We start from the raw sequence: 25,030 nt of genomic DNA, 5'->3' as shown, positions 1-25,030 counted from the left end.
ACGCACCTCGAGGAAGCCGGTGAAGCTAATGGCGGATGATTGCGCTTTATCGGACCCCCCTCCGTACAGCGGCCGCACCTGTTAGGACGCTGGGGGCTGGAGCGCCGCGGAGGCTAGGTGGGTGCGGTGTCGGTATCGGCAGCACGGGGGCGCTGCCGGCCGCGGGCTTCCCTCGAGGAGAGGTTTCCTCCCAGTCCGGATGACCGAGACCCCAGGCACCCCACGCACCTGGGCTCTCCCGCCTACCGCCCCAAGGCCAAGGGCGGCCCGGAGCGGAAAGAAGGCCACATGGGGCCTTCAGATGCTGTGCGCCCGGAGACCACTTCGGTCCCCAGACCGGCCCTATTCCAAGCGAGAGACTGAGATCGGGCGTGCCAAGGACCGGGGACACAAGAGGGCCGGGCTTGCGGGTGGTGGTGCCGAGTTTAGGAGGTGACAGGAGGGCTGTTTCTGACCCCTGTGCAGTGTGCAGAGATGCGTGTCCGACTCGCGTGTGGCTGTAGTCACGTGTGATTTACGGCTCACTTGTGTATAGTGATTCACATGGATGATTCACAAGTAGGAATACGGGTGCCCTGTGGCCAGTTCTGGCTGAGAGAGAGGATGAAAGAGTCTTGGGGGAAGTTGGGGAGTGGGTGGACAAGGGCCCCAGGGCATCAGTCGGCCCCTGACCAGGAGCAGATCAGTGTCCCAGTCATACAGGCATCACCTAATCCCTGTCTCCCTCTTGGCATCTGGTCCTTCCCTTCCCAGTGGGACCCGGGCTCCTGACAATCATCTGGGTGAACCCGGTCCTGCCAGTCAGAGGGACCGGCTGTGCCAGATGCAAACAAACAACTATTAGGGCGAAAGGCTGTGGGCGGGAAGAGGGAGCCCTCAGCTAGCAACAACAGAGAGCTTCTGGAGCCAGCGAGCCAGCGAGTGAGCCCTAGAGCATCCCAGAGACAGCTGGACTTTTCCTCAAAGGCCTATCCTGACCCCCAGGCTCTGACACAGCGGCTCAGCAGCCCAGCCATGCCTGGGCTGCGGCTCACCTCCTCCAGGCCGGCTGCCAGGGGCATCCTTCCTTCCCTCCCATCAGGGCCGTGTACCGCGTGTGTGTGGGCACTGCTCCCTACCTGATGGCCGGCACACTGGACAACATTTTTGTCACACTGGTGGGCACATGTGGTGAGAGCCCCAAGCGGCGGCTGGATCGCATGGGCAGTGGCTTCGCCCCTGGAGAGAGGGAGGAGCCACCCCGAGGAGCAGAGCGGACAGGGGACCCTGAAGGAGGAGAGGGTCTTTCCTCCAGAGTTCATCAAATCCTGCAGAACTCAGGATGCCGGTCCTGACCTCATCACTACCCCTATTCTGGTCTTGTCTTTTCTGGGGATGATAAACCCTATCCAGGCAGGGCTGTGGAGAAGGAGCCCTGGGCAGTGGCTCCGGAGAATTCCACTGGCTTCCTAGCTCCTCCTCCAGTAACTGAAGGTGGGCTTTGGGGAAGGCGCTTGCCCTCTTTGAGCCTGGGTTTCCTCTTCTCTGGAAGGGGTCCACCTGCCTCTGCCAGGCCCCAGGATTGTTTGCTGCTGGCCTACATAAGGTGAGGGCTCCAGGGAGGCTAGGGAGATCCAGAATCCACTCTGCTCACACAGGACTCCTGCAGCGCCGTGGCTGCTACTGCCTGGATGAAGGATGCCTTTTTCTAATTCATGCAAAGGCACCACATGGGTTACGGTCAGCTCGGGTTTGTATGTCAGACTAGGTGTCGGTGTAGTCGCACTTTTCAAGGTGCAAGGATGACGTTGGCAGTTCCTTGCCTCTCAACTGCTTGCTCTCTTGCCCCCCAGGTGCAGAAGTACAAGGTACGCTGCTCAGAGGAGCTGGGTGAGCTCTTGCTGCTGCGGCTCCACAAGGAGCGCTACGCTTTCTTCCCCAAGGACTCCTGGTACTGCAGCCGTATCTCCATCACTACCCCTGGTGGTACTCTTTGCCACTTTCCCTGCTATCAGTGGATTGAGGGCTACTGCACCATAGAGCTTCGACAAGGAACAGGCGGGCCAGAGGCAGGGGCTGGCCTGGGCTGCAGAAGACATCTGCTGGGATCAGGGGGAGCTCTCACAAGAGCCCAGGGTGTAGGGAATAGGGCTGGAATTAGGGTAACTGGAACTCAGGGCTCCCAAGTAGGTGCTTTCTGAAAATATAAGCCTCTAACGCCCTGAAATGCAGGGGCTTTCTGGGCAGTATTTACCCACCACCCCCCAGACACACAGAGACTAGGCACACACACACTTACATACACTCACACCACTCAGAAACACACACACAAACACACAGATATGTGTGCTCACCACTGACACCCTCTGCCCTTCCCCAGAGCCAATTCCTCTGAGAGGAATTAACCTGCAAGCTGAGTTACTGAATTTCAACAGGGGGAGAAGCCCTGAATGTTTAGAGAATTTAGCTGGAGAGGCCCTGGCCACTACCACTGGCTTTTCTGGTATGGATGAAGTCCCTGTGAGGGGCTGTTCAGATTCTTTCTTGAATTTGGGGGACATTTCAAGGTTGCTGGGCTGAAGGTCCTTCAGCCCCTGGACCCCCATATCTCCTGAGCAGCTCTCTCATCTGCAGAGGCAAGACTAAGGCGAGTCCGAGCGTGGAGATGAGTCTTAGGCATGAGAGATGATGTTCTAGGTCAAGGTGAAGCGAGTGAACATCACCCTTGCTAGTACTGTGAGTTACTCATAGATTTCACTCTGAATCCCCATCTGTCATCACAGCACATCCACCCATCACTTCACAAAATATACTCGTTCATCAGTCCTTTGTCAAGTGCATATTATATGCACGGTGCCAGGCACCATGCTGGATGCTGGGAATACACAAAATGAATACGACGTGTCTTCTGCCCCCAAGGAGCCAAACATGCAAACAACTAGGAAGATTGTTCTAATCTGGGGGTGAGGTTGTCCTGAATCCCTTCTACTGATGAATGCACAAAGAATGTGGGACATCCGTGTCACTGAGGGATGGGGTTCAAGGGTTGGGGGGTTCAGGACAGGCATGCTGGAGGAGGTGTCATTTGACAAGAGACTTACCAATGAGTAATTTTCATTTCTCACGGCAAGAACTATTTGTCAGGACTCCCTTCCCCTCCTTCTGGATCACAGGAAATGGGAACTCCAGGCCCGACAGGAATGCTACCGGTGAGGGTGGCCTAATTTGACCTCTTTGCTATCTTAATCTGACCTCATCCTTAATCAGACTGGTACTAACTCTAAACTCAATTCCAACTTTGGCGGCCCAGCTCTGATCACGACCCTCATTTAAACCTAACCTTAATCTAATATTGACCCTGAGCCCAGACCCAAAATGCCAGTACTGACAATTGTCCCAACAACATCAATGAACCCACACTCAACCCCAGCTGTCCTGATGTGACCCAGATACCAGACATGACCCTAGGATTGACCAACTTCAGCCCATCCTCAGCCTCACCCCCAAACCAGCCATGATCTTGATCTCAACACAAACCCAACTCTAAACCAGTGTGGACATTCATGTCATCCTCAAATGCTACCCTGATCTGAAGCTTAGTGCCTTCAGGAAAAAAAAAAAAAACAACTTTAATTCTTTGTCATCTACCCAGAAAATGGGTGGTTTCTGGGAGTTTTAAAGTCATATCTTTGAAAGCTAAGGTTCCTGTTTACCCTAAGCTTCACTTGCCACCTCTGACCTCTTTCTCCTGGAAGCTGGAAAGTCTACGCCTGCCCCTGGCTTCCCGGGCATTGTAGACGTCAGCAGCTTTGAGGAGGTGGAGTCAGATAAGAAATTTGCTTTGATCAAGAGGGTGCCTTGTGCAGACCAGGGCGACAGGTGAGGGTGAACTGAGATTTGGGGAAGAAGCTGGAGGGGAGTGAAGGGTCTGTTGTGAGGACTGGGTGGGCGGCCTGGAAAGCAGCATCGGTGACAAACGCAGTTTAATTCAAGTGTCTGGAGAAGAATGGGTGGGGATGGTCCCTGGGGTCTGGCAGAGAGGAGGGGAGAGGGCAGGGGAGGAGCCTGGAGTGAGGGGAGGCCTGGGGATTCTGGGGGAGGAGAGAGGAGAGGAATTAAGGGGAGTGGGCTGCAGGTCCCTCTGACTGGTTTCTGTCTTTCTGCTCCCTCCACTCCCCAGCAGTGGGAATAGGTACCTGCCTGGCTTTCCCATGAAAACTGACATCCCGTCCTTGCTGTCCATGGAACCCAATATTCGCTACTCGGCCACCAAGACAAGCTCGCTGCTCTTCAACGCCATCCCTGCGTGAGGCCACTGCCCTCTCCGCACTCCTGCTCACTCTTCCTTCAGCCTCTGTCCCTTTGATGCACATCCATGTCTCTGCCCCCAGTCTCCCATCTCCCTGTCTCCAGTCTCCCCTCTCCTTGTCCCCAGTCTCCCCTCTCCCTGTCCCACCACCCCGTCTCCGCTCTCTCTTTAAGCAACTCCATTCTCTAGCTCCCCATCACCACCTCTTTGCTCTTAATTATCCCTTCTCTTTCCATTCCTCAAATCAATAGAATTAATTCAGCACCTACTCAGAGCAGAGCATGGTCCCAGGCACTGTTGGTGGGACCATGTTGAGTAGGACCAGAGAGGCCCAGCCCTTAAGATTTAAGGAGGTGGTCAGGCCACCTCAGGTTCAATTTCCAGACCAAAACTTTCTAGCTTTATGACCTTGATTTTCACTTAGCCTCTAAACCGTTTTCTCATTTGTAAAATGAAAATAATATTCATATCTACCTCATAGGTGTGGGGGAGACTTTAATGTGCTAACATCCAGCACAAAATAATCTCTCAATAGAGGTTACTGACTAGTATTAGGATAGAGTTTTGGCCAGGAGGAACTCACAGTCTCCCTCGGGAGACGTGCAGCACAGTTAATCAGCAATCGGAGGGGTCACAAGCAGCTCAAGTCTGAGGCTGTGAGTGTGATGTGGCTGGAGGGGGTACAGCTGACATCTAGTGCACAGAGGAGGCGGGTCAGCGGGGCTCAGGAGGTGGTTGCTGGGGAGACACGTGGGATTGAAGCTTTGGGCAGGCGGCGGGGGGGGAGGATCAGTGAGGGGAGAGCGGGTGGGCTCTGGGCAGACCCAGGTCAGTATGGCAGGAGGAGTGCAGGGCTCGGCCATCTGTGCAGGGGCTGCATTAGGAGGCCCAGAGGAGGCCAGGGCGAGGAGCCGGATCCTCGTGTTCTGGGCTTTGGTGCCAGAACGGTTCTTCTGGAGAAGCACTAGTGGGAGGGGATGCAGAGGTGAGGCGGAGTGTGGAGCTTGAGTGTGTCCACAGTGGATTGGGGTGCACAGGCAGACACGGGGGCTCAGGCTTCAGGACAAGGACCCGCTGAGAGGCCCTGGCAGGGCTAAGGGACCAGGGGAGCATCCCGGAAGGTAGAGTCACCTGAGTTGGTCCCCGGATGGATATGCGGGTCTAGGCAAGGGAGGGCCCAGGAGACCACGTGGACAGCCTGTGTGAGGCTCAGAGAAGGGCCCATGGGAAGAGGAGCTGGCGTTTGGCAGCCATGTGGTCATTTACAGAGGGGAGGGAGTCACTGGGTTTTAGTGTGAGGTGACTGCAGGGTGTCCTGAAGGACATGTGTGGCAGGCCTTGGAAAAGGAAGGCCTGTTCTTTCTTCTCTCTTGCCTCCTCAGCCTCTGCTTTAATGACCAAGCTCCCATCCAGTTTTTCCCATCCCCAGGTCCTGAGCGGGCAGGCGCTCAGCAAAGACCCATGGAAGGAGGAGTGAGCGGCTTAATGAGCACGTAGGAAGCTGCCCTTGGGCTTGTCAGGTTACTAAGGCCCCTGCGCCCTCTCCAGGTGCCCACACTCTTCATGGCACATCAGCATCCTTCCACAGCCTACCTTACTGACCAACTGCCATAACCTCCTAACCTATGTTCCATTCCCTTCCACTTGACTTGGCCTAGCTAGTGAGCAATTATTACGAACTGGGTATGTCAGGCATACACAGCCCAGTCCTGGCCCTAAGGAGCCCACAGTATACTAGGAGCTGATTTGAGTACACTGTAGGATAATAAAGGGAGTGATGTACTTAAGGGTTTACGATGGAACGAAGGAAGTCATGGGTACTTTGTGAAAGACACACACAAGGCATGTGTTTGGGGGGCCATCAGGCCATGCTTCATGAAGGACTTTGCATCTAAGATGCACACAGAAGAACAGATAGGTTTGATACTAGGTGGAGATGTAGCAGAAGGTTTTCTAGAAGAGGCACAGCTTGAACAAAGCCCTGGACAGGGGAGAAAGCTGACTTCATTTCAAGCATTTTTTTCTGATTATAAAATAGTACATGCTCATTGTAAAATAATTAAAACAGTACTGACATCCACAAAGTGAAAAGTGCCGGCCCGTAGGTTGGCAAGCCCACTTTTACTGGTTCAGTGTACAAAGTACATCTCTGGCTATGTTTAGCAAGAAGGCTGTGACTGGATTGGTTAGTGCAAAGGGTGGGAGAAAAAGCTAGAAAGGTTGTAGAAATCAGCTGGTGGGGAGCTTCCTAGGCAGCCTGAGCAGTTGGGGCTTTGTCATGTGGGTGGAGGGGGACCAGGGAAGGTCTGTGACAAGCTGAGAGCTTGGAGAAAGCAGGACGAAACACCAACGAGGAGACTTGTCTGCACCCTGCACGCCACCTTTGCACACACATGTGGAGTCACCCCTACAAAGCCTCAAGTAGCCTCTAGACTTTTCTCCCATGTGGACTGTTAGGTACCTCTTCTCTGGGCGCTGACCTCGTCAGATCCCTCCAGGCCTCTAGGCTGGGGGCACAGTGCAGTTGGCAGCCCCTAGCCCCCCTGCCCACCCCCACTTCCCCTCCCACAGGTCCCTGGGCATGAAGGTTCTGGGTCTGCTGGACCGTAAGGGCTCCTGGAGGAAGCTGGATGACATCCGGAATATCATGTGTTGCCACAAGACCTTCACCTCAGGTGTGCAGAGCCAGGCAGAGATGTCCATCCTCCACCCTACCCCATACTCAGACCCCTCCGCCCCATCCTGGGAAAGGGCCTTCTTCTGGCCCTCTCAGGGGGACTGCTGGATCCCAGAGGGAGGGGCTCCTGGCTTCACTGGTGGCAATCTCCCAGATTCCCCTCAGGAACCAATCTCTCCTCCCTCTGGGAGGGGACAAGAATAAGTGAGTGGGGACAGAGAGAGGGTCACGGGTCACTTAGGAGTCCTGATCCTGATCAGATGCACTTGCCTTTCTTCCCCTACCCCTGCCACCAAGAGTTCTGGGCTTTGGGGCCAGACTTTGGTTCAAATTCCTGCTCTGCCACCCAACTGAGCAAGTCACTCTACCTCTTGGAATTTCGGTGTCCAGTGTTAAACTGAAGATATAATTATACCTACTCTCATAGGATTGTTGGAAGGAAAGGCTAAACCACGGTGATGAGCAAAGGGCTGGGTTGAGCATGATCTAGTGAAGCAGTTTCCAGCTCAACTGGCCCCCCTCTGTTGTCCCCTAGAGTACGTCACTGAGCACTGATGTGAAGACCACTTCTTCAGATACCAGTACCTGAACGGTGTCAATCCTGTCATGCTCCACTGCCTCTCCAGCTTGCCCAGCAAGCTGCCTGTCACCAGTGACATGGTGGCCCCCTCGCTGGGACCAGGCACCTGCCTGCAGACAGAGCTAGAGGTGGATGAGTTGTCAGTAGGGAGAAGGGATGGGTATGGAGGGTAAGGGTGGGATGGCTGCATCCAGCCTGCAGGCCTCGTCCCCCAGCCCTGCGCCTTTAAGTAGAGCAGATATGGGTGAGAGCCAGATGGGGCTCAGGCTTGAGGCGTGAGATGGGGCCTGCTGAAGTGGTATGAGTGAGCATGACAGCCTGGAGGAGGAGGCCCTGTCCCTGTTCTGGGGCCCCCAAGATCCCAGGTGCTGAGGCCTGAAGAAGGCTGTTTTAGGACAGGCCAAAGGCAGCACCACTAGAGGAGCAAGAATGATCCTTGAGAACTAGAAACTCCGAGGGTGTGGGAGGAGATGACGGCCCAGTCAAGCCCTCAGGCATCCTCCAGGAGGCTGGAGATGGGGTTGGTGGATTCCCCTCCTGTGTTGATTTTGCTGATACTGGATACAATGAAGTCATCTCACTTGAGAGAATAGGAAGGCCCAGGTATGGGGAAAGGGGGAGAGGATGCCGGCTTGTCCAAGCTGCTGGGAAGCCAGGTGAGAGGCTGCACAAAGAAGGACTCAGCTGGACCTCATTCCGGACATTTTGGGAAGGGTGGGGTACCCAACACTAGCCTTTAGTGCAGGCACCAATAATTACTGAGACCCAGGCTGGAGTGGGAGCGGCCAGAGAACGGAGGGAAGCAGAACGCGGGTGGGGAGAGCACTCTAAGGCTCCGTGCAACTTCCCCAGAGGGGGCACATCTTCCTAGCGGACTACTGGATCCCGGCAGAGGTCCCCATCCCCTGCATAAACGGCCGCCCGCAGCCTCCCCACTCTGCCTGTTGTGGCTCAACCCCCAGGGGGCGCTGGTGCCCTTGGCCGTCCAGGTGAGCCTGGGGCCGGGCTCTGGGGGGTTGCGGGGGGTGGGGGGGCGCGCGGCGAGGCTGCGGGGGCGGGGCCTCAAGGGGCACACTAGCAGTCTAGAGCCTCAGCCCCTTATTATTCCTGGACGCAGCTCAGCCAGACCTCCGGGCCAGGCAGCCCCATTTTTCTGCCCACTGACTCCGACTGGGACTGGCTGCTGGCCAAGACGTGGGTGCGCAACTCGGAGTTCCTGGTGCACGAGAACAACACGCACTTTTTGTGCACGCATTTGCTGTGCGAGGCCTTCGCCGTGGCCACGCTGCGTCAGCTACCGCGCTGCCACTCCATCTACAAGGTCTGGGTGACCCCCGGGCGGGGCCAGAGGGAGCGGGGCCGGGGCGGCCTTCTCCCCTGACCTTCGGCTCCTGTGATCTCAACCCGCTCGCAGCTCCTGCTTCCGCACACTCGCTACACGCTGCAGGTGAACACCGTCGCACGCCACGCTGCTCAAACCAGAGGGCCTTGTGGACAAGGTGCGGCCTCCCGGCTCCCCGCCCGCCCCTTCCAAGGGGCTCCTTCCCGAGGGCACCTTGCCCCGCCCACAAACCCTGTCTCCCTCCCTTCGATCCCACCCACCGGCCCCACCTCCTAGGGCTCGGGTTTCAAAGGCTCCTAGAGTTGGACGAGGCACCCCGGCCTGAGCCCCGGCCTGCCCGGCCTTCAGTTATTCTTCTAGTTCCCACGTACCTAAGGATTACCGCCTACGCACGTAGTAAGGCCGCAACCTGCGCAGCCCATGTCGTGCTCTCATGGGTGTTTGATCCTTGGTCTTGGACTGCTCGATTAACTAAAAAATGCCCTCTGCTGAGTCACTAGACCAATCTCATCCCCAGGCACTGGGGTGGGGCATGGGCCGGTCCGGGAGCCCAGCTGTGTTCTGTCCTCAGGTCACGTCCATCGGGAGGCAAGTCCTCCTCTACCTCATGAGCACCGATCTGGCCCACTTTACCTACACCAATTTCTGCCTTCCAGACAGCCTGCGAGCCTGCGGCATCCTGGATACCCCCAACTACCATCACCGAGACGACGGCCTGAAGGTCTGGGCGGCCATTGAGAGGTGTGGGCCCGGGACCTGCAGCCAATCTGGCCCAGGGGCAGGGTGGACCCGTGTGCTCGTGCAGGCTGGGGCGCTTGATGCTGGGGGTTTCAGGTGTCCTCAGGCCCAGCGTGGGGCACCTCAAGGGTGAGAGTTGCGGTTGGGGTTCCTTATGAAATGGCAGGTAGCCATGGGCTGAGGAGGGGCTGGGCTGTGTGTGAATGAGCAGAGGACCGGAAGGACGGGCCGTCCAGAGGAGTCAGGGCAGCAGCAACAGCTAGGTGTGGGCTGGGGCCTTTAGGTGGGCAGGTCTTCCCTTCTCCTGGGTGCTGAGTGGCGAGGGGACACAGCATGTCAGGCTCTCCTCGGTGGCCTCTCTGGAGTGGGGGTGAGACTTGAGGCAAGCCTGGGCACTGGGGTTCCAACTGAATCTGGGGGTCCCCACTGAACCCCCATGGACTCTCAGTGGAATCTGGGCAGCTGGCTCTCCCTAGCCTGAGCAGCACTGGGCCTTGGTTTTCAGGCGAGGCCGGAGCCCAAGGTCACTGCCGTAGCAGGGACATCTCTTTCCTACAGTTTTGTCTCAGAAATCATGGCCTACTATTACCCCAGTGATGCATCTGTGCAGCAGGATTCGGAGCTGCAGGCCTGGGTTGGAGAGATCTCTGCTCAGGAGTTCCTGGGCCAGGAAAGCTCAGGTATCCCCTCCCCATCCTCCAAACCCACCGTCCCCCTTGGCCCTACCATGACCCAGTTCTTATTCATTGACAAGCCTTGGAAGTACATGCTGTTGTTAGCCCCACCAAGCAGATAAGGAACAGGCACAGAAGGCTGCACAGGTAGTAAGTGGCAGAGGCAGGATCCAGAGCCAGCGCCCAACATCTCCAAAGCCCTTGCTTTCAGCCACTACATGGTGCCTGTCTAGTCCCTGCTCAACCTTTACCACCCATTCACCTCTGCTTGCTGAGGTCTGAGGATGAGTCACATCATGTGGTAGGAGCCATCTCCAGCTGCAAGTACTAAGGACTCTGGACTCCTCTCTCATACCCTCTTACGCCCGTCCTACCGGGTGGCCCCTCCAGCCCAACCTCTCTCACTTTTGGCTTCATGGAGTAGCTTGGTACTGCTGTTGCCTGATTCCTCCTTATTTACACCTGTCACTGGCCCCTAACTCTCCCCTCTCTTCTGACACTGCCAGAGTGGCCTCTGAGACCCACCAACACCAGTGGCCCCCTCTCAGGCCTCCTTTGCTTAGTCCTCCCTTCCTTAAAGTCTTCCCTTTGCTCCACGGAGGACGTGTCCTTCAGAACCTCCCACTTCTTTCAGGCCTTCTGCCGCCTCCCCATCCCAGCCCTGGCCGGAGGGTGGAAGACTGTCACTGCCTGGGATGTCTTCTCTTGGCAGGGATGTGACTTTTAGCTGACTTAGCACTTTTGATGGTCACCCAGAGGAATTCCCGTTGGGGGAGACCCAGGAAGGAGGCGTGGTCTCAGGTCACCAGGAAACAGAATGAACGGCTGGTGTAGCCCTACCTGTAATGGGCTCCAAAGGTTTTTTTGTGTTTTTTGTTTTGGCCACTCCGCAGCCTGTGGGGATCTTAGCTCCCCGACCAGGGATTAAACCTGCACTCCCTGCATTGGAAGAACGGAGTCTTAACCACTGGACCATCAGGGAAGTCCCGGCTGTTTTTTTTTTTTAAACAAAATTTTGAACATACAGAAAAGTATAGGATATGATGTAATGAACACCCATTTACCCACCACCTAGACACAGTTCCTAACATCTTGCCATATTTGATTAAGCTGTTGCTTTTGCTTATTGCTGAAGTCTTTTAAGGTAAATTACATACATTTCATATTTTACCCCTAATTGCTATGCATCTCAAAAAAACCCCCAAACAAACCCACGATGCCGCTTTTCTACACAACCGCAATGCTGCCATCATATTTAACAAAATTGACAATAATCTCCAACATCACCCTCTTACCAGTCCATATTCAAATTTCCTCACTTGTCCCATTCTCCCTCAGCTGATCCTGCTGATTCTGGAGCCAGTCAAGGACCACATGACACCTTTGTTTGTTTTGACTCTAAAGCCTCTCTCACTTTAGCACAGGCCCCTCCACCCTTTCTGAAATCACATGACATCTCACAAGGGCTACTGAAAAGCTAGGACTAGTTGTTCTGCAGAATGTCTCACCTTCCAAATTTATCTAATTGCTTCCTCATGATGTCATTCCTCTACCCTCTGTGTATGTTGTCAACCGGAAGCAATACCTAAAGGTTAAATGTTTTGGGCAAGAGTATTTCTCCAGTGATGCTGTGTTCTCTGCATCGCATCATATTGGGAGGCATGTGACGTCAGGCTGTCTCACTATGAGTGATGCCAAGTGTGACTTCTGGGTTAAGGTGGTGACAGCCAGGTCTCTTTTGGATCTTTTAAAGGGCAGCCCCTCCCTGTGCTTTGCACCCCTACTATTAATCAGGGGCGTCCTGATCCTGACTGCTTCTCCTCCAGGGACAGCTATTTTTCTCTTTGGGGTTATCTGTTTCCTATTCAAGACCCAGAGCGGGATCAACTCTCTGATCTTTCTTTATTCAACTTGTCTCTGATTTAATACATCAGGACATCCTTCAGATAGACAAACATCTCTTCCAAACAGCCCAAAGTAATTCTAGACTCATGTTTTAAGGTAAAACACATTCATTCATTAACCTCAGTCAGCATGCCTCTTGCTTCCATATTTCAAAGGGAAAAAACAAACAATATGCACTACAGAAAAATGCCCGTAGACGGTCTGTCTTTGCTTTTTTATTCTAGCCACCACGAACAGAACATTCAGAAAATTCCCACACACTCCCAGGCAGACAGACACCTGGTCCTTCCTCCAAGCCTCTCTGCTCTGTTGCATCAGCCTCTTTCCTGTCATCCTGACTCCAAACCCTGGAGCCATCTTGACTCATGTTCCCCGATGTCTTCCTCTCTCCCTACATCCAGTAGGGTGGCTAATCCTATTGTCCCCATCATTTTCTACTGTCACCGTCCGAGTCCCAGTCCTCTCACTACTCGTGCGTTGTGGCAGCCGCCTCTCAACCCGTCCCACCCCTCCCAGCCTCTCGCTGCTCGCCTGCCAATTCAATTACTGGGGCCACTGCCCCAGTAATCCTCTGAAACACTGCCCAGAAACTACCCTGCCTGGCACACTGCTGCAGCCTCACCTCCAATTAAGTCTGCTCCTTTTCCCTCACGTTGTTTATGCCTCTGTGCCTTCCCACTCTGGCTTCCTACCCTCTCACGCTTTCACTTCAGTCAACCAGTAAAATTTATTAAGTACTGTTAATATTTATTAAGTATTGTTCGAGGGGTTCAGCAGTGAACATGACAGACAAAAATCCTGGCCTTCATGAAGCTTAACATTCTTGTGGGGAGATACAGATAATAAACTAGCAAATATGTCAGGTGGTTATGAATACTAAGGAGAACAAAAGAGCATCAGGGGATATAGTGGGTCGAGGTAGGGGGGATTATTTCAGGTAGGTGGTCAGGGAAGGCCTCTCTGAGGAGGTGATTTTTTTTTAAAATAAATTTATATATTTATTTATTTTTGGCTGTGTTGGTTCTTTGTTGCTGCTCACAGGCTTTCTCTAGTTGCAGAGAGCACAGGGCTCTAGGTGTGTGGGCTTCAGTAGTTGTGGCACGTGGACTTGCAGCATATGGGATCTTCCCCAACCAAGGCTCGAACCCATGTTCCCTGCATTGGCAGGCGGATTCTTACCCACTGCGCCACCAGGGAAGTCTCTGAGGAGGTGATGTTTGACAGAGATGTGAAGGAAGGGAGAGAGCTAGTTCTGTGGATAACCGGGGCAAGAGTGTACAGGCAGAGATGGAGTCAGTGCAAAGGCCCTGAGGTGGGAGTGTGCTGGTGGGTTTGAGGAATCAGAAGACCCATGTGGCTGAGTAGAGTCAGAGGGAGAAAAGTAGGGAAGGAAATTAAGTTGGAGAAGGAATGAGAGCCAGATCAAGCAGGGCCATGGCGAGGCAAGTGAGGTGGGAAGCTCTTAGTGGGCTTTAGCTAGGGGTGACCTAATTGGATTTATGATTCTAAAGGATCACTCACTCCAGCTGTCACGTGAAGAACAGGCTATCAGGGGCAAAGGCGGAAGCAGTCAGATTCATCCAGGAGCGAGATGCTGGAGACAGGGTGGCATGGAGACTGGAGGTGATGGGACGAGATTGGTTTCTGCAAGAATTTGCTGACTTGTGCGGTATGAGATAAAGAGAGGAGCCAGCGCACGGATTTTGGCGGGAGCACCTGGACAGAGAGCACCGAAGTGGGACCACTGGTGGGGGAGGGGGAGATGGGTTTGGGGAGCGTGCGGGGTAGGGAGTTAAGCATTAGGCTTGGCAGGTGTCAAGTCTGAGATGCCTCATAGACACTCAGGCAGAGGTATCAGGTAGTAGCTGACACCCACTGCTGAGTCCAGAGTTCAGCGGCCAGGAGGAGGAGAGATGTGAACTTGGGAATCCTCAGCCAGTGGGAGGTGCTTCAAGCCACAGTCTTGAATGAGACCACTAAGGTACAGAGAAAAAAGGACCAAGGGCTGAGCTTGAAAATGCCTTCCTCTGTCTTCTTTTCTCCATTCAAAGCTCACCCATTCTTCTACCCAGGGAGGCCCTTCTCTTCCTCCAGGAAAGTCACCCCTAACCACGCCAGCCCCAGTGCCGAGCCTGCCCTGCTTGCCCTCTCCTCAAAGAGCCAAGCCCTGGCCTTAAAGCTTCCCTCTGCTTCTACCACTGCAAGCTTATAAGTAGCACCCTCTCTGGCCATCTGTCTCTGCCACTAAACCCAGCAGTGGAGGATCTGCTCCTGAGCGCTCAGACAAATCGTGGTGAGCTGGGCAGAATTAAGTCATTAAGCACTACTATGGGCGGCAGAAAGAAGTGCCTTGGTGTTCAAGGAGGGGCAGCTTGGCTGTCACACTGAATCCACTGGGCTCTTCGGTTGTGAGCTCTGCCAACTGGGCATTTTCTGGTCCCGTCCCAGTACCCCCTTCAGAGACCACACCTTGGTGAAGACCATCCCTAACCTCAGCCCAACCCTAATCCTTGTCTAAAGACAGTGGTGGCCACATGTTCAGTACGCACGGCTCACTCTCTGCCTGCGGTGAACCCCAGCCCTGGGGAATCTGGTCCCCTCCATCTGCACCCTCTTCCCTTCCTCCCACACGCAGGCTTCCCATGCAGGCTGTGCACCCTGGGAGAGCTGGTGAAGCTCCTCACTGCAGTCATCTTCAACTGCTCCGCCCAGCACGCCGCCGTCAACAGTGGGCAGGTGAGGCTGCGGAGGGTGGGCCTGGGGGGCACTGGGTCACGCGACATTAGGCCCAGCAATGGACATGAGGCCAGAGTTCGGGTTGAGAGCATGGGAGGGTCGGAGCTGTGATGGGTTTATGAATAGGGCTGGGCACTGGGGCTGGATGATGACTGGAGTGGAGCTGGGTCCAAGCTTGTAATGGTGACTCGAGTTGGGTTGTGGAGGGAGTGGAACTTAGGGGCTGCTGTCTCGGATGGGCCGCGGCCAAGTGGAGTAGCAGCCTGCTCTGTGTGTGGGGCCAATGCAAGACCCGTTTCTCGGGTGACCTCTACTCTGGGTCTTCCTCCCTCCTAGGTGACTCACTCCACCCAGTCCTGGAACATTGGGTGGGGAGTGACAAGGGGTGACCCAGGCTCCTGCCACCCTTCTGGAACTTTCAACCTTATACCCCTCCCTCTCTTCCCTCTCCATGACCCCCTTATTTCCCAACTGCAAAATCTGGGGTGGCACGTGCAGGAACAGGGATGTTGAGGAGGGAGAGGGTCCTCTTCCTCTGGCCAACCAACTCCACTGGGGTGGGGTCTCCACAGCATGACTTTGGGGCCTGGATGCCCAGTGCCCCATAATTCATGAGGCAGCCCCCACCGCAGACCAAGGGGACCACCACCCTGAAAAGTTACCTAGACACCCTCCCGGAAGTGAACAACACCTGTAGCAACATTCTCCTCTTCTGGTTGGCCAGCCAAGAGCCCAAGGATCAGGTGTGTTGGGGGGTGTCTAGGGGTGGGGGGAGTCTGCAGGGCCTGGGCAGTGGAGGTGGTGGCAGCTCTCCCAGGGAGTTTGGGAGCCGATAGCTGGCATTTATGCTCACTGCTGAGCTGCCTTGGGTTCTTCAGTTTCTTCAGGAAATGACAGTTGGTCCCCAAAGACATACACCGAAGCAAATACCAGTTTAGTGGCCGGGGCACAACTTCCATCTAATTCACCAGTTTACCAATCTATCCACCTATCCATCCGTCTATCCAACCACTTACTCGTCCGTCAACCACTCATCCATTCACCCAGATATCCAGCGCACATCTGCTGGATCCCTCCCATGTGTCAACGCAGTGCTGGGCGCCAGGCTCATAAAGCTGGGTGAGAACGTCCTCCCTTCAAGAATCCTGTGGCCAGGTTGAGGAGACACACAGGAAAATGGAAAAGGGCACCACCGTCTTGTAGGAATTATTCATGAACTCCTCCATTCAATCAGGACTTCCTGAGAACCTGCAATGTGCCAGACACTGGTGGGCAGTTATGAACCTTGATGTCATAAGCTTACAGTCTAGTGACAGAGGTGAGAATGGGGCCCCAGACTTGGGAACCTGACCAAGTCTGGGCGAACCTGGGACAGCTTCTTGGAGGAAGTGACATCTCAGATGAAACCTCTGGGATAGGCAGGGGTTTGGCAGACAAAAGAGGGGCAGGATTAGTTTCTAGGCAGAGGGAAGGACTCTACCAAGTGAAGCCAAGTGAAGGTGAGAGTCTGTCGGTGGGTTTGCAGGACCATAAACGGCTCAGTGTGGGTGCGGTATTTGTTCACAGGACAGAGGGGAACCATTGAAGAGTTTAAGCCTGGGGGTGACGTGGCTAAATTTGTGTTTTAGGGAGGGTGCTTCTGTGGCTGTGCGGATGGATGGGAGCGGCAATTCTGGAGGCAGGAAGGACGGCAAGGAGCCTGTGAGTTAGGCTGGGCCAGGGGAGCAGCCCTTTAATCACCAATTACTATCACCTCCATTTACACACCACGTTACCAGTCATGTCTCTGCCCTCCAGGTCGTGTCCCCAAGCTTTCTGACATTACGTGATATCCTCATCTCTCCCGCTTGCCTCCATTTGGCACAGAGGGTTTATCTCTCTAACAAGTTTTAACTTATCTCATGCCCGGGAATGCAGGAACTTGTCCCTGGAGGCTGCTTCTCTCTGGTCCCACCTCCCAAGGATCTGGAGACACCCATTTCTGTCCTTATAAAGGAAAAGCTCTCTCTGCTTTTTGTCTACTCACAGAACGCTCTGTGGGTACTCTCGATACTCTCAACTCGATTCTTCCAGCCAGAAAATGTGTGTGAGTGCTTCCCACCACCCCAAGCAGTTCTCCGAAACCAGCTGGGTGTCCCATGACTTAACTCGGTTCTGACACTGTCCACCTGGAGATAGTGTCAGATCCCACAGGTCAGGGGCTCAGTCCCACAAGACTGCTCCTCCACTCCACCACCCTCACCCCCTTCAGGTGCCAATCGCAAGTCCAGCTTGTCATCTGAGCTTCTGACCAACCAGCTATAAGAGGTTTCTATGACCCCCTCCTCAGTTTTGATCATTTGCCAGAACAGCTCACAGAACTCAAGCCAAGTTTACTGACTAGATGACGGGCTTATGCTGAAAGGATACAACTCAGGAACAGCCCGATGGAGGAGCTTCATAGAGCGCGGTGCTGGGGAAGAGGCGCGGAGTTCCCCTGCCCTCTCTGGGTCCACCACCCTCCCAGCACATCCACGTGTGCAGCAACCTGAAAGCTCTCCAAACTTGTACGTGAGGGATTTTTATGGAGGCAGCCTTACCTAGGCATGATTGATTAAATTATTGGCCATTGGGGATTCATTCAACCTTCAGTCCCTCTCCTCTCCCCTGAGGCTGCAAGGGTGAAACAAAGTTCTCACCCTCTAATCACAAGGTTGATTCTCCCGGCAACCGGCCACCCCAGGGGCTTTCCAGAAGTCACCTCATTAACATAAGCTCCGGTGGGGTTGAAAAGGGCTTATTATGAATAACAAAAGACACCTTTAACATTCCATCACTTAATGAAATTATAAGGGTTTTAAGAGCTCTATGCTAGGCACGGGAAGACCAAATATACATTTCTTATTATAAATCACAATGTCACAGTACAGAGAGAAGGGTATACAAGATGATGAGAGTGGAGAGTTCCCTTTCTCATAAGCCAGTGGGAAGTTCAACTCAGAAAGTTCTAACAACAACAACAACAATAATAATAGCACCTATCACTTTCTGAGGATCTACCATGCCTCCGTCATTAAATCAGGTATCTTGTGTACACTATTTCAAAACACAAAATAAATAAGTAGCTATATTTAAAATGCTTAAGACAGTGACTGGCATATAAGCGTTCCATAAATGGCAGCTCCATTTTACAGGGGAGAAAACTGAGATTCAAAGGCACCAAGCAGTCTGTCCAAGGTCACAGCTAGTAACTAGGCTTTGAACCCAGTCTATCATATTTCTGTGTTCTGCTTTATCAGTAGTGACACTATAGTTTTGGAAATTAGATGTCAATCTGGTAAGTAAGACGTAAAGCTGATTCTTTGAAAAGACCGATAAAATAAAGAAACCAGAAACAATTCAAATCAAGAAAAAAAAACCCCCATAAATGTACATCAGGAATGTAAAAGGCATATAGCCACATATTCGAGAAGACTGAAAAAATTTAAAAAAAATTAAAAAGGAGAAGAAAATACTTAGTTTTATGCAAATAAATTTGGAAACCTAAATGAAATAAGTGATTTTTTTAAGAAAACCTAAAAAACAAAAAAACCAGAAGAGGTGAAAACCATACATAAATGAAAAAGGTTGTGAAAGATCTGATCCCTCTCCTTGTAAATGGACATTCTATTAAACCTTCAAAGAACAAATAATTCCTAAATCATTCAAACTGCTTGAAAGTGTAGAAAAAAGTAGAAGCTTCCCAAATCATTTTACTGGGAACCCTGATACCAGCACCTGGCAAAGGCAGTGCTCCTGAGAAGTGAGTCTCAGGTAGAGGGTTCTAGTCCCAGATCCACATTTCCCACCTATGTGACCTTGGATATGTAATCGGGCTCTCTAAGCCTCAGTTTCTTTATCTGTAAAGTGGGAATGATAAGAGTACCTGTCTTATAGAATTGTTGTGCCGTTGTGATGGTCCATGTAAAGCCCTTGCAACATCACCTGTAATTAAGAAAATAAAATTACAAACTCATTCCACTTAGCTACAACAATCTTAAAAATATATCAGTAGTCCGTGAAGGCCAACAGTAAATAGTAAAACAATAATACATCATGATGAAATCTAGTTTAATTTAGGAATGAAAGGTTGGTTCAACCTTATGCAACCTAACAATACACTTCCTTACATCAATAAAGAAACACCATATAATCATCTCAATATATGCTGAAAAAACGTTTGATAAATGAGAACAGCCATTACTAATAAAAACTCAGTATAAGATGAAACTCCCGGGACTTCCCTGGTGGTCCAGTGGTTAGGACTTTGCCTTCCACTGCAGGGGGTGCGGGTTCGATCCCTGGTAGGGGAGCTGGGATCCCACATGCCTCGCCGCCAAAAAAAACCCCAAAAGCGTAAAGTAGAAGCAATATTGTACCAAATTCAATGGAGACTTTGAAAATGGTCCATATCAAAAAAAAAAAAAATCTTAAAAAAGATGAAACTCCCTTATGGAGTTTTGATAAAATATATTTCGGAAAACATTGTCCTCATGGTGAAACAATAGAGGTCGTTAAAGTCAGGGACAAGAAAACAAGGCTGTGATTTAACAGTGTTTTGGGAGGCTTCACTGGCGCAATAAAACAAGACAAAGCATATTTTAAACAACAGGATTGTTGGCAACAGTTGTATTGTATGAGCAGTGTGTGCTGGTTCGGAGACTGGCCCCAGGAACCGTGATGGCGAGCTGGTTGTGCATTGCGGTCAAGCCCAGATGGGCAGTTCTGCTCCGCCACAGGATGGCACTGACTGAAGTTCACTGCGCTGTTTCTTGACTGTGATTGGCTACGCTGTAAAGCACGAGTGTATGGTGATGCTGCTCATGCTGGCAACATTGATTGACTGGGAGATGCCTCAGACCTGGTTGTCTTCAGGGGTTTCCATCTGTGAAACTGTGAGGTAACAGGTGTATCCTTGGGCATAATTGCTCGGGCGTGTTTACGTTTGATTTCAGGTGTGTTCTGAATGTGGTTGTATTTAGTTCATAGAGCGGTGGCCCAGGGACAGGAAGGGACCTTTTTAGGGCCCCGTGGGCTGCGGGTGTCCAGGCTGCTCTGCGCAGGTCGCTGGAGTGGTGGTTTGGAGGTTTGAAGGGTTTGCGTTTACAGTAGCCGTGGCTGCGTCACGCCCGCCTTTACAAGCCACTTTGACTGTATTTGCTGGCAAATATGGTCCTTCATTATTCTCCATCCCGTCCTGAACATCATCCTGACCCCGCACCTGATTTTTCTCCCAGCGGCCCCTGGACACCTACCCGGACGAGCACTTCACCGAGGAAAGGCCTCTCCGGAGCACCGCCATCTTCCGGAGCACCGCCATCTTCCAGAGCCGCCTGGCTCAGATCTCGCGAGACATCCGGGAGCGGAGCGGGGGGCCTGGAGCTGCCCTATACTACCTGGACCCTCCCCTCATCGAGAACAGCGTCTCCATTTAACCCCTTCCTCCTACCACGCGGAAAGCCCAAGCGTGAGGAGGCCCAGCTTCTCAGGGTCCTCAAGGCTCTCCCGTCTTCCCTGTTCTCGGTCAGCGTGAACTTTCTCTGCACGTGGGGACCTTTTCCACCCACGGTGGCTCTAGCATCCCATGAACTGGGCCCTGAGCTGCCAGTACAGCGGTGTCCAGGGTGAGAAACCGCTGGCTAAAGTCAAATGCACAACAGGCCCTTCAAAAGGAAGGAACCCCAACACCCCTTGCCCTACTTTGGGCAGGCTCCTGTGAAAGCCTAGCCTACTCCCGCCTTCTGTGAAAACTCTTCCTCCTCCCATTGGGCCCAGGTTGGGACTCTGAGGGCGCCTTCCCAGTCCTCCCCATTCCAAAACTCCTTCTCCTACTTTGCCTCTTTGTTTCCACTTTCCTCCCATCCTAGGACCAACCCAATGCAACTTCCTTCTTTGGAAGAGCCTGGAAACTGGACAAGGAAGGATGTGTGCCCTGGATCTGTCATGTGGTCCACTTTGACCCCAGCATCTTTAGGGAGAGGGTTACAATTAGAGCCCAGCTTACCTGTACCTCTAGCTGTAGTTCTCAGGGCCAGCCTCCCTGGCTTGTGTGTGTGTGTGTGTGCGTGTGTGTGTGTGTGTGTGTGTGTGTGTGGAGTCTCTCCCCAGCTCTTTCCTATCCCCACTATCATTCCCCACCATTTTTGTCCTTGAGCCCAGTAAGTTCAATAAAAACCAATATACTTGGCTCCCATTTCATTTTTGTTTTTGTTCCTGTGTGCACGTAGGTGGGTGGGGAACCAAGGGGTTAGAGAAAGAAAGAGCAGCAATGAATCCCTGGATCACCTGCTCTGGAGACAGGAAGCCTCCCAGCTCAACCCACCACCTAGCCAGATCCTACATTCCTTCACCTCCCAGAGTGTGTTATCCATCAGAAGGTGAAGGGATATCCAGACTCAAGGGGCCGATACAAAAAAGTGGGTATTTTGCAAAGCCTGAGAATCCAGCTTCTGGGTGTGGGAGTTGTTAGCATTGCCACTGAGATCTGGTTCCTCTTCTGGACACATGGAGGATTCAACCTCTGGCTCTCTTGTGCATGGGTGGAGTCATGGATGAGTTTTGGCCAACAAGCTATGAGCAGAAGTGATGTGGTCATCTCCAGGCTGGAGCATTTAACTGCTGGCATGAGCCCACCAGAGTTCTCTGCTCTCTACCTCTCTGTTCTAGAAGCATGTGATGAGATGTTGCTTCCATCAGCTTCTGTCTCTGAGGGACTAGAGCAGAGCCCCGTGATGACCTGAGCTGGGCATGGAGCTGAGTGAGAAATGAACTTTTGCTGGGTTAAGCCATTGAGATTTTGAGATTATTTGTTGTTGCAGCATAATCTAACCCACCCTGACTGAAACAGATGGTAATCTGGGGGGGTCTAATGTTCTCCCTTCCAGCCCTGTAGCCCTTAAAAATTGAGATTTGTGCAGCCCTCAAGCCAGTCATCCACATCTTTCTCCACAGCCACCCAACCTTCCCATTTTCCTGCTTCCCTAGACTTCAGATCTAGCCCCCCTTACCTATTCTGCCTCCGGAGTCAAATTTTGTACCCGACCAAACCCTGGTCACAGTGTCTTTGGGGAGTGGACGTGGGGCAGACTTTGGCTCTGCCAAAGATCGGATTTTCACTTCCTGAACATGTGATACTGGGAGAATAGGATCCCCATGGCATTGTGCATGAAGAGGCGTGTTTGGGGATGTCTCACCTGCAGATTCCAACCTAAGAATTTAGCCAAAATCACCAGTTTCTGCTCGCCTTTGAACAAAATCAAGGAATAAGACATACCCAATGGCGCCCCCTTGTGGCTAGAATAACTATAGCAGAGGCTGGATGTGCCATCCCCGTAAACCTGGGCCTTGACTTAGAACAGCAGGACCGGGATACGCTGGAAGGATGTCAGGGCACAGTCAGGCAGCTTGTCTTTCCAAGAGGACGGACACTCCTTGGCCTGCACCAAAGTTAGCATTAGAAGACATGCCTCGTCTGCAAATGTCCCAGAGCCAGAGACGGTGGAACCAGGGGGGATCACCGGAATCTGTTTCCCCAGAAAGCCAGCTTGGAGGGAGATTTACTGGGGAGACACACCTGGCCACACGTAGGATCCTCCGTGGGCTCTGGAAGCCTCTGGGGACAGGATGTGGGGAGGGGGCCCATGTAAAGCTCCAGCCTTGTCAGACAGGTGGTGTCCCTCAGCTTGCACCCTGGACCCCCTCTGTGCTTTTCCGTAAGTCTGGAGGGCAGCTGGTATGGTGTAAAGAGAAGATACCAGCCCCCTTTCCGAGTCCCTCAGCCTCAGTGGCCCAGATTTTTCAGATAAATGGGAGGAACGTGAAGACCGGGAAAGTCCCTTCCAGCACTGACGTTCTGGGGTCTGCTTGCCTCATGGCTCCTGTCTCCCTAGACAGTATGTGGAGGACGCGGCTGTCAATTCCCCTGGCATGACCCCTACTTCAACTGGCTTATGGGGGCAGACAAAAAACACATAAACAAACACATAAACAAATACATCCTTTCAGATGGTTGCAAGTGCAGTCAGGAGATGAAACCAGGTGGTGTGTTAGCATGACCTGGGTGGGGGGGAGCATTAAATGTGGTGATCAGGGAAGGTCACTCTGAGGAGGTGACAGCTGAGTTGAGACTGGGGGGAAATGTGTTACAAACAAGGACAGGGCAAGTGCAAGGGCCCTGAAGGGTGTGCGTTCAAGGCCCGAGTGGCTGTAATAGGTGACCCAGGGGTGGATGGAAGCTGAGTCATGCACGATCCTATAGTCCACAGTTGAGTCCTTGGATTTGACTCTAAGGGAAACATGGTTTTAAGCTCTGGCTTACAGTAGGGGAGTGACCCAATCTGATTGTTTTCCCTCTGTCTTGGGGGGCGGGGGGCTCCAGGGGTTGCTCCCCTGCCTTGCAGAGCTCTGGGTGGGGCAAGGTGGGGGTGGGGTGGGTGCCCCAGCAGTGAGGGCTCAGCTTCCTGTGTGGGTGGCTCATTGTGAGCCAACCCAGCGAGCTCACATCCTTCCCTGGGGCCTCTCCTGCTCTCCGGGTCCACCCCTGGTCAAGGAGAACCAGTTCTTCAGCCCAATGAGCACCTACCCAGAGTCACACATCCACATTTTGGTTGTAACTGGGGAGCGCTCCATCTACATCCTCGTGCCTAATCCCATCCATGTCCCCGGCCACATCCACGTCCCTACCATCCCCATCTCCATCTGTTTCCCTTGGGAACCTAATTTCCACTCCAGACTTGAGCCCTGATCAAACCTGGAGCCACCACTCCTACTTTTTTTGGGACAGAGGGGTTGGCTGGGGGACACCTATTGAGAATGGATTGTGATTTGGAAAATGGCGCCCAAACTCTTCTACACCATCAGCTCCCTCCCCTGTTTCTTCCAAATCCCCTCCCACAATCCCCTCCAGGCTGACTGTGTGCCCCTGCCTCCTTCCCACCCCCACAGAGTGATGCTACTGCTGGATTAGAAGGTTAAGGCTGGGCCTCTCACCCCTGCTCCTCCAGGACCCAGCATCCCAGAGGGGCCTGGAGGTGCAGTTTCCCAAACCTCTGAGCCTCAATTCCCCCCTCCACTGGCCCTGCTCCTTACAGCCCCCTGGGGGCACAGTCTCAAGAGAAGGGCAGTGGCTAGAAGGCAGGAGGCTGGGTAAATTTGCATCTTAAGATGCAAATTTGAATCATCAAGTTCCTCGCATCACACAAGGGTCATCAGGGTGGCTGAGCAGAGCCCAGGAGGGCAGGCCTGACCGGCCTGACAGCTCGTGAGAGTACTGTGACCAGGCAAATGAGACAGCTCTGCCAGTCACAGAGCATGTGCATGACCTTCATCCCCAGCCTCTTCTCTGTCCTGCCTCCATCCCCTTAAGGCATTCCCCGCCCTCACGTCACTTCCTACCCCTCATCTCATCCTTACTGAATATTCATCCTAATTCCAATCCCATCATTGATTCAGTTCCCAACCCTGATCTAGTCCTCATCACTAACCCGTGTTTCGAGAATCTCCCAGTTACCAGGTACTGTGCCTGGAGGTGGGGAGAAAACCAAACCAAATTACAGACAGTCTAATCTAGTGGAAAAGAAAGATATCCATCCATCTACAGTGCTCTGGGAGCCATTAAGAGTTAAACCTGGTCTTTCTTGATGAAGCAATTATCAAGCTAAGATCTGAAGGAAGAGGAAACATTAACCAGGTCTAAGAGGTGGAGAGGGAACAGTATGTGCAAAGGCCCTGTGGTTGGAAGGAGTCGACCACACTTTATACCTTTACTCAAAAGTCCCCTTCTAAAGAGCTCTTGCCTGGCTACTCTATATCTAAATTTGCTCCCCTATACTTTATACAGTAAGTCCCTTACATACGAATGAGTTGTGTTCTGAGAGCACGTTCATAAGTCCAATTTGTTCCTAATTCCAGCAAATTTAGCCTAGGTACCCAACTAACACAACTGGCTGTACAGTACTGTACTGTAATAGGTTTATAATATTTTTCACACAAATAATACATAAACAAACACAAAACATAAAGAAAACATTTTTAATCTTACAGGACGGTACCTTGAGAAGTACAGCAGTGCAGT

At 52.7% G+C, this 25,030-nt stretch overlaps 1 protein-coding gene across 1 annotated transcript; it reads left to right on the top strand.

The window, feature by feature from the left end:
* The first annotated feature begins 199 nt into the window (after positions 1–199).
* ALOXE3 (arachidonate epidermal lipoxygenase 3) lies at positions 200–20,393 on the top strand. Its single transcript, XM_070044508.1, is given in 19 exon segments — positions 200–416; positions 985–1,222; positions 1,829–2,041; positions 3,111–3,188; positions 3,735–3,750; positions 3,752–3,858; positions 4,160–4,285; positions 6,860–6,963; positions 7,501–7,673; positions 8,398–8,464; positions 8,467–8,534; positions 8,663–8,866; positions 8,960–9,009; positions 9,011–9,044; positions 9,459–9,628; positions 10,184–10,305; positions 14,840–14,940; positions 15,513–15,683; positions 20,196–20,393. Coding segments are annotated over 19 exon segments (2,457 nt in total).
* Positions 20,394–25,030: the final 4,637 nt, after the last annotated feature.

The sequence above is a fragment of the Globicephala melas genome, chromosome 20 (assembly GCF_963455315.2).
Source record: "Globicephala melas chromosome 20, mGloMel1.2, whole genome shotgun sequence".
Taxonomy (NCBI): domain Eukaryota; kingdom Metazoa; phylum Chordata; class Mammalia; order Artiodactyla; family Delphinidae; genus Globicephala; species Globicephala melas.
The sequence above is the reverse complement of the archived record's forward strand: the minus strand, read 5'-3'. Positions and strand labels throughout refer to the sequence as shown.